The sequence below is a fragment of the Emydura macquarii genome, unplaced genomic scaffold (assembly GCF_026122565.2).
Source record: "Emydura macquarii macquarii isolate MOO-44397 ecotype Brisbane River unplaced genomic scaffold, CSIRO-AGI_Emac_v2 contig_1551, whole genome shotgun sequence".
NCBI classification, from domain to species: domain Eukaryota; kingdom Metazoa; phylum Chordata; order Testudines; family Chelidae; genus Emydura; species Emydura macquarii.
This window is the reverse complement of record NW_027131688.1, coordinates 8,162,800-8,175,134: the sequence shown is the minus strand read 5'-3', so window position 1 is coordinate 8,175,134 and position 12,335 is coordinate 8,162,800. Positions and strand designations below refer to the sequence as shown.

Below are 12,335 nucleotides of genomic sequence, written 5' to 3'. Positions count from 1 at the left end.
ATTTCACCCTCCACAGAATGAGATGCTGCTGAGCGCACACCTCTGCGCCTTGCTCCTGGAGCCACCAGGGAGGCTGATGGGAGAGCCCTGCAAGCCCAGTCGTGGCTCTCACATCCTACAGGAAACTCCTGGATGAGGTGGGGCGGGGGAAGGACTGACTGGACCCCTGTGGGCTGCCGCTGTGGTAGAAACCGGGCTTAACTGAAGATCGTCCTCTGGCCAGGAGCGGCCAACTCTTCGGCGCACTCACAGAAAAGGAGGAGTAGATTCCGAATTTGAGTGGAGTCCCACGGGCAGAGCTGGGAGGTGGGAACCTGCTGATACAGGCTAAAAGATGCTCCTCTTTCTATTCATTGAGGTGATCCCACGTCCTGTTCTGGCTGCACGTGGAGATGGCAGGGTCGTCTGGCACCATCTTCCCCACTCTCCATAGGTGGGTTGGGGAGAAAGCACAGCACAGGGGAGGAAAAGACGCACATGCCCCGATTCCACTACCATGGAAGCTTATGGGAGTCTTTGCATTGACTTAACTGGGAGCTGGACTGGGCTATAAAAAGGAAAGCGGGGGGGAAGCGACTGAGAGAAAGCGAGGGAGGATGGAGCAAACCAGCCCCGGGGGGATAGAGTGGAGAGGGCAACTACAGAACAGAGGGGAGAACCAGACCAGGGAAAGACCCCAAGGCGTGCTGCTGAAGGGGACGAGGTGACGGAGGAAGAGCTAAAGCAAAGGAAACATGGTCAGATTTTTATCTGATGGGGTTTAGTACCAAACTATTGCCATGCTCTAACGGCTGTGTTCAGTACCCACGCCATGCCGAGACATTAGAGAGTTCCTTAGGCAGGCAGACTGAGCCCCAGTTGGATTTCTTCACAAGAAGGCCCCAAACTTCCTCAAGACTCTGGGCCGCTGAGGTTGGCTGAGATGCTGCCAACTGTGGCGCCATCATAGCTTTAGTGTTGCCACCTTTTGCTTGGGCAAAACCAACCCTGCCCTCTTGCCTCATGTCACGCTTACACACCCCATCCCTCTTTGGCTCCGCCGTAGCTTTATTGTTGCAATCTTTTCTTTGGGCAAAACCAGCCCTAGCCCCTGGGCTTTAGGGTACCAACCCTTCAGCTCAGTGATTCATAGAAACAACGAAGCACATGGCGCATGTTTGTGACTATACAGCTTGTGAGTTTCATCTGCAACAACTGTTCCAGATAAATATTTATTTTTGAAAGCTGCCACCCAGTGTGTGGCATATGTTGTCAGCATATTTATCATTAAAACAGAGCCGTCGTGACAGTCGGCACTGTAGATATCCAAATAAATAACATTAAGGGTTCTGCTAAAGAGCCGAAAGCACCAGTGAAAGACACAGATACGGTGAGGTGTGTCCATATAAGCACCTATAAGGAATATTGGAACTCTGGAATTAAGAACCCACCTCTGGTCTAGTGTGTTTTTCCTGGCTGGACTCCGCATTTTGATCTTGGCTAGTTCTAGGGCAGGTCTGGGCAAAAGTGAAGTGGAACTGTTGTTAGTTTTCGTGGCACCTTTCTCCTTGCCCCAGTAGCATTGCTCTAGTCCTCTGGGAGACTTCGGTTGCGCAGACTGACGTTCAGCGCCCAGTAGCTCTTTTCTATGTGACCTCTGGTGTGTTGGGTCTCAGCAGCATGGAGGGTTCCTGGCTTCACTGGGTCCTGGTTCACTGGCTCCCTTTACGTTGACTCCAGCCATGGGCGCCCCAGGAAGGGCAGCAATGGTAGACCATGTGTCTGCCTGGGAACTGGACCATTCCTGACTGGTAGCTAGAATCTGGTGGAGCACAAAGGGTGAATTCCTGAGTGTGTTAAGTCAATGGAAATTTGGCCTTTTACTTCAATGGCACCAGGATTTCATCAGGGAGTTTCACGTGCCTACACTAGCCATGCTGACTTGTCCTGAACCTCTGCGTGGCCTGTCTCTACCCTCGTGCTGTTCTACACCCAGCTCCCTGTCTCCTTGTACTGCAGCTCCCGGAAGCAGTGGAAGCTGGGCAGTTTCAAAAGACCACTTGTGCCCTGAACAGTTGTGGTGCCATCCATCCATGCTGGTATTGCTGCCATCTATGCTGCGGGCCAGAACAGTTCAGGCTGATCAGTGAAAGCAAATCTAATCCCAGCAATATTTGGCATGGATGCCCCTTGGAGCACTTCCATGTGCAGATCCTATGTGTTTTTCAAGGGTGCTAGCAGGACGTGTTCTTAGAATGGAACATTTTTTCTCATGTAGACAGATCATTAGCGGCCCAGACTTGCACCAGTAGCTCTGAACAGTCAGCTGGGTCACAATGCAGCATGTCCCTATTGGTCCCTTCGCACCTTAGAGTCTATGAATCCCCTGCCTTAACTGAAGAATGCAATGAGGAAGTAGCAATGAGGATTTTGAAACAGAAATGAGTGTAGACTAGGGATTAGTTGGTTAATTTTTTTAATTGGGTGGCTTAGCCTGCTGATAAACGTAATTGCTGAGCTCTTAATTTTATGTTCATTGCAAACAAAACACCTGCAATTCCCTAGTTACGGGATCATGGAAATGTAGGGCTGGAAATGTCAGTCATAGAATATTCGGGTTGGAAGGGACCTCAGGAGGTCATCTAGTCCAATCCTCAATGTTGATACTGAAAATGTAAAGCCAGGTGCAGCAAATACTACTATGTTTGCTTTGTAAAATGGGAGGCTCCAAAACCAAACATCAGAACCCTAGTTCTGTAACAAAAATACATTGTTTATGGAGAAGCAGGCGTGCTAGCATGGTAATGTAGCCTTCCCTTTCCACTGAATTCAGCAAGCCTTGATTGTGGTCCAGATTGTCCAAGTGATTGCTTTAAAGGAGTCTATTCCACAGTATTGGCATAATACAAGAGATTCAAGTTTGGAGACTGGGCTCCTTATTCCTCAGCCAGCAGACTGGGGCATTGCAAAGTTAGTCATCGGTAGCTTTGGTGAAGGACGTTAGCTGTTCCATCCATTCTCTTTCTTTCCTTGTGTCCCCACTTATTGTGGAAGAAAGTGTTCCATTGCCGTTGTCCTCTGGCCCCTTTGGGGGTCCTGTAGGGGAGCAAGAAGGTGGTTAGTTGTCCCAGTGGTGATTAGCGCTATTCTGTTCAGGTTTGTTTATGGCCTTCACCACCATAGTGTCTTCCAGAAGTTTTCAAATGAGATGATTGGCACCTCTTGCCTGGTTCATTCTTTCACTCTTTCCTGGCCCAACAATAATTTTTAAGTACATATTTCTAAAATCATCTGATATGTCTATGCTGCTCTGTGTTTGACTCCGAGAAGGCAGGCCAAAGACGTATTCCTTGCACTGGGAGTGGAATGTAGGAAGGTTGTGGTGGTACTTAGTTCCTGTAGGATTTCATTCCACAGTCTGGGACCAGCCTTGGCCAAAGCTCTGTCCCCACACAGACAAGATTTACTCTGGTTTGTTTTGCACAATTCTTTTGGGCCTGAGGAGGTCCTCATCCCGGATCTTTAGGAGATCATTTAGGTATGCTGGGCCCAAACTGCCGAGTGCCTTAAAAATAAGGACCAAGCCTATGAATTACTTGCAGGTGAGAGAAGAGAATTAACAAGAAGTCCTTGAAAACAACGTGAGCAATTCTGCTGTCTATAGATCTTGGTATTTTCTTTGCTTCTCTTTGGGTATTATTCCTGCCATCCACTGGCAACCACTAGAACAACACCACTACAAGTTTATACTTAGCAGTAAGGATCCTCTGTTTCCCATTAGCCTTTCCTTTCGCCTCTGCCTGTAGCACTGCTTCCAGTGCATTGGAGTGGTAGCCGAGATACATGATGATCAGAAGTTTTGGAGACTGAACTAATATTTTGTGTGGTTTGTGTGTGTGGAAATGGTTATGTGCTGTAGATGTCTACTATTTTTTAAAAGTGTTGAAGGACGGGGGGGCAAAGGAACCTATTATAATAAACTGTAATAAACTTCCTGTGGATATTCACTTCATAAACTGATAGTATACATTTAAATACAGTCCTTCTTGGTCTTAAGTCCTTGAATTTATAAAACTGTAACATTACCTCACACTGGATAATGTCACATTGTTGTGTGTTGGACTGATGTGTCAAAATCTAGTATAAGTCAACAACATAATGTAAAGGGTTAAGTGCCAAGAGTTCTTGCTTCTGTCTGGGGTGCTTGAACACTGAGATTTTCACTTCCTACTCTGTCTACTCATTTGACGTTGTGCAACTTCCTCTTTGAGCCATCAATCTACGTGCAGTAACACCACAAATGAATCTGTCTTCTCACGTTGCTTTGGAATGATGCAAGAAAGGTTGGCTTTTTAAACTAGATTTAACGTGAATGCTTTCTTGGATTTCTGTAACTGAGGGAAGAAGTGATTTTGTGCTGTTCTGATTAAATCAAGTAAATGGCAGGAACACAATTGCCTAGAAACACAGAACTTTATTTTGGCTATTGTGAGTTCTGGTGGGTGGTATTGTTGTTGCTCAATTGGTCTTGATGCAGGGGTTTGTTATTGTATGAGAACCTAGGTAGGCAATTGCCATTGGTATAGTTCTGTTAAAGTCCACAGCATTCAACATCTTGCTAGATCAGGCCCTAAAATTGTACACACACAATATATGTAGCCAAAGGAGAGTATTTAGGTATGTAGACCAGATGAGGGCACATGTATAATAATTTAGTCACATGGTTTCAATCAGAATCTAAGATTTTTAAAGAAGAGTGAAGCATCCATGAAATATTAGCTCTTCAGCAATATATCAAATATGAATACGTTTTGGGGAAAGGGCATTCTCCAACAGAGATTTACAGACCCCAAGATGTATTGCGAAAGGCACAAGACAGTTCTCAAATATGTATCTAAAAAAAACCAATATGTCAAACTAGTACAGCAGGGTTGAATGCTTGTTAAGTCTAATTCACCTTATCTGACAGCTTCTTAGGAAAAGCCTGGGAAGACGTTTTGCATAAATACTGGCAGTGCACTGTATTTAAAAATAGACCCTATGCTTTGTTCATATTATCTGTCATATTCTGTTTTTTATTCAACAGGTCACTGGTTACTTAGATGATTGCACCTGTGATGTTGAAACTATAGATACATTTAACAACAACAAGCTTTTTCCTAGATTAAATAAACTTCTGGAAAGTGACTACTTTAAACATTACAAGGTATTTTCATATTAAAGAATTATCTTTTAGTTCATGTTTTAGTTCTTGTTTTAGGAGTCTGATAATAACAAGTCAGGCTTTCATACTATCAGGAGAATTTTAATTGGAGGCAACATATTCTTCAAATAAGTTATATAAAGTTTTAAGAATTGCTTCTTAAGCATTTTTTTTCCCTAAAAGGCTTTGGTGGCAGAGCAAGGAAGTGGTTTTTATGCTAGGTGAAGTTTGGAAAACATTTACTGGGGCAAGAGCGTTGCAGTGAGAACCATGTTTCCTGCACTGCATTTTGTGCGTATGAAGAGGCATTTAACAAGACCAAGCAATTTGGTCATTATCTATCCAGTCTTTTTAAGTTGATCCTTTACAGGCCAAATTCTGCTTGCAGTTACACCCATAAAAGCCTCTCTAAAGTCACTGGGTTGCATGGATCTAAGCCTACTTAATTTGTGCCAGGGCTGAACCTTGGCACCTCTGGGCTTGCTGCATCAGTTATGAGTGTAAAAAAGCCAGCACATGGACCATGTGTCACTTAAACCTTCATAAAAGGGCAGACATGCCTTGTGCTGAGTTACACCCTAAATGAGACTCATTACAGAAAAATGATTGCTTAGATCTACTTCTAAGGTAACCAGTGTTGTTAAATTAGGCTGTGGTTCAGATAATAGGCTTGGTTATGTGGATATGGGTAATATGTAATTATTTTTTATGTATACTTCTTTACAGGTAAACCTGAAGAAACCTTGCCCTTTCTGGAACGACAGCAGTCACTGTGGGATAAACGCCTGTGCAGTAAAGCCTTGCCCATCTGTAAGTACAAAAATCTGTTCGGGCCCAGATTTGTAAAGATATTTAGGCACTGCAACACCTAGCCAATTTAGGAGTCTGTCTTATTTTCAAAAGGGATTCAGGCATTTAGGAGCCAAAATCACATCGACAGTCAATGAAAATGAGACTTAGACTCCTACATTAGCTAGGTATTGCAGTGCTGTGCACCGCAATGCCTAAATACCTTTACAAAGCTGGGCCACACTAACTTGTTTTTTCTCTAGCCCACCTTTACAGAGGACAAGCAGAAGATGAGCATCTGAATCAAATACAGCAATCCACACTTTTGTTCACCGTAGCTAACAAAATTGTAGGGCTCTGATCAGGGTTATAGAGATAAGAAATGATATTGGAAGCTACTAAAGCTGCTAAAATATTAAATATTTAAGGTATTGTCTGAAAAAAAATAGTTTGGATTACATCAGATTTTATTCGACAGTTATCTGCTGATGGGACAAAAAAACTTTGCAGTCTTACAATCCTATATTTCCCAGAGTCTTCATTTTTCTCATTTTTAAAGGGAATAGGGAAACTGAGGTACGTTAAGCCACCTTTACACCACTATGGCAGTATATGAAGCTTTTGGTGTAAAGGAAAATAAGGCCCTAAAGGAAGTGCTTAAGATTAAAAAGGATGTTGCTAAATTGGGAAGGGTCTAGAGAAGAGCCACGTGAATGATTAAAGGATTAGAAAACATGCCTCGTGGTGGTAGACTCAAAGAGCTTAATATCTTTAGCTTAACAAAGAGAAGGTTAAGTGGTGACTTGATTACAATCTATTAGTACCTACATGGGAACAAATATTTAATAATGGGCACTTCCGTGTAGAACAGAAACATATAACATGATCCAATGGCTGGAAGTTGAAGCTAGACAAATTCAGACTGGAAATAAGATGTACGTTTTTAACAGTGAGAGTAATTAGCCTTTGGAACAATTTACCAAGGGTTGTGGTGGATTCTCCCATCACTGACCATTTTTAAATCCAGATCGGATACTTTTCTAAAAGCTCTGTCTAGGAATTGTTTTGAGGAAGTTCTATGGCCTGTGTGATGCAGGAGGTCAGACTAGATGATCACAAGGTCCTTTCTAGTCACAGAATCTATAAATTACACAGGAAGTCTGAGGAGGAACCGAGAATTGAACCCAGGTCTCTTGAGTCCAATGCCGTAATCCCAAAACCACATTGCTCCTCTAACTAACTTTATTGAAAGCTTTTTGGTAAATTTCCTAATGTTTTCTGAAATTGGATAAAACTGTGTCTCACCTTTATGTCTTGCGTTTCAGAACGAAGTCCCTGGTGGAACTGAATCTGCAAGCTATAAGGTATGGGTGTGTCTACCTATCTGAAATACTGTATGAACGGTATGACTTGTTAGTGTTCTATTTCACTACAGCTGATATAAACCTCTCTAATCAGATGACAAAAAGTGTACCAAAAACAATCTCTGTTCCTCCCGACAATTGCTGTTCAGAATATTGCCCCTTTTAAATGTCATAATGCACACAAAGCTGCTTTCCATTCAAAACAACTAAGCTCTGGGAGTTTCAGAAGTTGCCATTGAGGACTTTGAGGTGGAATCCAAAATGATCACCACAATCACATGACCCTCTAAACATCTTCAAATACTGCTTGTGTAGAAATGCAGTTAAAGATGAAATATTGACAGACAGTTGTGAGCTGTAAGTGCTCAGCACCTTTGAAAATCAGACCAAAGACATGAATGGGCTCGGGGAAGGGTTTTAAATGCAGTGAATCAGCTATTTCCCCTTTGCTTTCTAGTATTCAGAAGAAGCCAGTAACCATGATGGCGAATGTGAGGAGGCGAAGAGACTTGGAGCCGTTGATGAATCATTGAGGTATAATTTTTTTCAATAAATCATTGAGTTTGTCAGATAGAAAAATGAATATTGACTCTCAAATTCTCTATGCTCTGTAGCGAGGAAACCCAGCGAGCCATGCTTCAGTGGACCCAGCACGAAGATTCTTCGGACAGCTTTTGTGAAGTTGATGGTATGAGGATCTGTCTAGGGTGAATGATTGAGACAATATTTAAGCTGATAGCGAAGGCTGAAATCTTTGTAAAAATTTATAAGCTGTAGTATAATAGACGAGTAAGCCTGAAGTGTTTGGGTTTTGTCTTTATTTGTACTTTTTTGAAGACATGTAAGAAGGACGATCCCTTATAAAAGTTGCTGCAGTGGTAAACGTGACTTTCCATATTCCTTCACTATGTGATGGTTCAGACAAAGGCCACGTTTATACTATGGGTGCTTCCGTGGAACATGTACTGCCATATTGTAGATGATTCCTATTGCCTCAAAAGGAGTTTTTCTATTGCTGTAGAAACTCAGCCTCCACAAGTGACAGTAGCTAGATAGATGGAAGCATTCGACACTGTCTACACTGAGGGTTAGTTCTTCTTAGCGATGGCGCTCAGGGGTGTGAATTTTTCACCCCCTGCCGTGTGTGCCGTGGCTCTGTCAGCCTGACTTTTAAGTGTAGACCAGACCAAAGTGAAATACCCTGGGCTTTATAGACTCCTTTGCCACTGGAGACGTTCCAGCTGGCAATGCTGAGTGCTGGAAACCTGTCCCACTGTCACAGGGTGTGTGCGCACAGTGGAATGCAGTCTCCTTTCTATAAAAATACGTCAGCTGATCTTTGCAGTTCCATCAAAGTGGTAACTATCTTTGAATCATGCGTTTCACATTTCCAAGCAGGCACGCAGGTTTTAGCTTTCCTTCTTCAGCGTTTTCCAGGGATTCACGGTGTGGCTCAAACGTGAAACTAGAGGACCACTAAGGGTACGTCTACACTGCAAATGAAGGTGTGGTTGTGGCACAGGTAGGCGCCCCGGGGCTAGTTGTAATCTAGCTAGCGCCGGTAACCATAGCAGTGAAGATGCAGCAGCACAGGCTAACAACCAGGAGACAGGCCCCCCGGGGACTCTGGGTACATGCTCTGGTGGCTAGCTGGTGCTGAAGACCGTAACACCTCATGTATACTACTCTTATTACCCATGCTAGCTAGATGAAAGCTACCGCGGGTGCCCCTGCCTATGTTACAGTCACAGCTTCACTTGCAGGGTAGACATTCCCTGCGTATTGATTGTCAAGGACCAGGTTCCGAAACCCTGATTATTCATGTAACACTCATATTTAAATATAATCCCATGGTTTCGGTGGGGCTACTAGAGTGACCAGACGTCCCGATGTTAGGAGCGTTGTCTTATATATGTAACTCTACCCCTCCCCCTTCCCTGAACAAAAAAAGTGTCCCGATTTTTCACACCTGCTATCTGGGGCTATTCGAGGAGAATGGTGTTACTCAGTGTGAGTCAAGGCCCTGAGTATATAGTTTTTCTTCACTTCCTTTTGTCCTCAACTAAGTCCTTCCCTTCACAGACGTACAGTCTCCCGATGCTGAGTATGTGGATTTACTCCTTAATCCTGAGCGCTACACGGGTTACAAAGGACCAGAAGCTTGGAAGATCTGGAACAGCATTTATGAGGAAAACTGTTTCAAGTATGTGGTCTGAGAGATGCTCTCTGTGAGCTGTGGTCAGTACTCCTTGCGCACAAATACATCTGATCAGACGAAAACGTCTCCCACAAATTCCAAGACAATTGTTTTAAATAGGGGGGTTCTGGGAAGGTGATTGGAAAATGAAAATGTCCCTGGACAGTGGAATCCTACTGGCATTTCTGTCTTCCGGATTTGTGTATAGTAATATTTTTAGCTATCGTTTTCCTCATCATGCCAATCGGTATTGCTGCTGATTTTTTTTGTTTTTAAGGCGTGGCAGCTGCTGAAATGCCACATGGTAGGATCTGAGTATTGCCCCTGGGTCCCAGGCTGGCTAAGAACCCCGGACAGGCAGTGTCTTCAGCTGCAGAAGAGAGAGGGATTCCTTCCCATTGCTCTCAACTAATCCTTCTGGTTGACTCACTGGGTGGTACTGATTTGGCTCTGAAGGAGCCATGCCCAAGCTGCATTTGCTGGAAGGTGGATTGCTACAGAGTGGGGAATATTTGGGGATCATTGAAACTGAGAGGAGTTGGGGCAATCTTTTCAGTGGAGTCATATCAGCATTAACTACAGCGGTGAATCATCCTCTGCGTCACTAAATCTGTTTTTGCTGGCCCCTACATTGGGGAGATAATGGCTTTGCTGAATATTTGGCACCACTCCCCTCTAGTGAAAGTCTGGGAGAGCCATCTAGGCATGTCTGAGGCCTCCAGCAAAACCAGGCAAGACCAGATTTGACATTCCTGGTTTTCCAAAGGGCGTGTGTTTGTTTGTTTGTTTTTTTTTGCCTTCCTGCTTATTGCATGCTGTTCTTGTTTGTTTCCTAGTTTCTCTTCCCTGAACTCAGTGTTCCAGTTCTGTATGTGCGTGCGTGTGCGCACGCATGCACATAATATTGGGTGTGTGAAGTTAATCAGGGCTTGCTGCGACATACCTTTCCTTTGGACTGTTATGTTTTGTTCAGACTGTTGCTGACTCAATTGGTCCATAGTTATATGTCCTGATTGATCATCTACCTGCGTGTCTTGCTTTGATTTTCCTGTGATTTGAGATCGCTTTTCTGGGGTGTATAGAGTAGCCCAAGTCCTCCTTTTGAAGCTGTGCAGCTCCTCATTGAGTATTTTGGGACTGCGGATTCTGTCCTGCTAAAGAGGAAAACGTTTTTTTGAAGCCCAACAAAACTGTACGTGAGTTTGGATGTTGTTTGCAGCGGTTCGCCCAGGACTGTGAATTTGGAGACGTTACAATTGGCGTAGCCAATGACCGCCTGGGTGAATGTTTTTTGGCTGGAGATGCTAGAAATCTGAACTTTTGATGCCACCATTTCTAAGAGTGAAGCATTTGAGAGAGCTCAGGCTGACGGGCGTCCTGTGCCTCCGACTGCTGCTACCCTTGTGACTACCCTTAAAATTGTCAACTGTTCCTTCTACTTCCATCGCTCAGAGTGCTACAACGCTACCTACTTCCTACTTCCGCCATGGAAGTAACCCATTAAGTAACCACTTAACCCATTTCCCTGCCTGCCTGGCTAGAACTGCTACGTTCCAGGCTTATGGGAAGGAAGGACACTTTCCGTTAGTGTGCTGCGGTACACTGGTTCACAGTGAGGGGAGACCTGAAGTACATCCTATCAATGTGGAGCTGCAGAAGTCCGCTTTCACCAGAGACCGTGATGTTTCCTTTGGTACAGTCTTCTCGTGTGACAAGGTGCTGGAGCGGGTATGCCGTACTGTAGAAATTGATGGTTCACCACTGAAGTGCATGGTGGGATATGGGGGCCAAAGTTAACGTTCTTCCCTCCGGGTTAGTTCATAATCTGGACATTTGTCTGACTACGGAGGTTATAAGAGCTTGGAATTTGTATGCTTTGCAGACAGTGGGTGGAGCTGCGTGTTCTGTGCTCCACAAAGCCATAGCCTTGACTGCAAAGTTTTACATTGTTAAAGGTGCCGCTGCGAATGCTGTTCCATTAACGATTTGAAAGTCCATATAGATCAGGTTTCTAGTAGAATTGTGGAGTTTGCAGGTTTGTATAGTCCCTCTGGTGTACATCCAGTACCTGGATGGGTCTCAGTCCTTTGTTTCACAGCTTCAGTTGTAGATGAGTGGTTGATCCAGAGGTGGGTGAAAACTGAAGTGTGTAGCTGCCTTTTATGTCCCTTGGCCTAGGCCATGCTGCTTGTGGAAATGTACAGAAATAAGACTGAGTCCAGGGTCACATGAGTAAGTCCTGGTGACTCATCAGGTATATCCCTGGCTTCTCCCCCGGGTCCCTTGTACCTGTGAATTTCTTAATGGGCCATTAAGCAGGCTATTGTTACAGCCATCCTGTCTGGGGTGTCGCCCAGACACAGCACAATTTGAAATACAGATATATCAAACATATCCATAACTTCCATTACACACACAACACATGAACATAAACATCATCATCTCACTTAGCACATTACAGCCTTTCTAACAGTACCTGACATGGCACATGAATTATTATGATTTTGACATATTGATATTAAATAATATAATAAATGCCCCCTCCCCAATCCAGCCAGCGGGACAGACACATCTTATGCAGTGGAGCCCAGAGGATCGTCTCAGCAGCGTTGCGACAAACAGTCCTAGATGTGGCCCAGGAAGAACATTTGGGAGTTACAAATGAAGGAACATCTGCATGGTTCTGCTTGGTGGCCAGGGCTGCACTCAGACACGGCGCTGTGTGAAGGCGGGCTCAGCATGCAAAATGCCTCCAACTATGGCTCCTCCAGCCCTTCTGAAACCAGCCCTTCTAGATCTATCC

General features: G+C 44.3%; 1 protein-coding gene across 2 annotated transcripts in view; it reads left to right on the top strand.

Annotated features, from left to right (window-relative positions):
- The window catches only part of ERO1A (endoplasmic reticulum oxidoreductase 1 alpha), a 30,139-nt gene that overhangs the window by 4,683 nt on the left and 13,121 nt on the right, over positions 1-12,335 (top strand). For both annotated transcript variants that reach the window (XM_067555131.1, XM_067555130.1), the window contains exons 2-7: positions 5,066-5,185; positions 5,909-5,992; positions 7,297-7,335; positions 7,793-7,869; positions 7,950-8,023; positions 9,418-9,538. In XM_067555131.1, the coding sequence (XP_067411232.1) occupies positions 5,066-5,185; positions 5,909-5,992; positions 7,297-7,335; positions 7,793-7,869; positions 7,950-8,023; positions 9,418-9,538 (515 nt within the window). The remainder of the gene's footprint in view (positions 1-5,065; positions 5,186-5,908; positions 5,993-7,296; positions 7,336-7,792; positions 7,870-7,949; positions 8,024-9,417; positions 9,539-12,335) is intronic.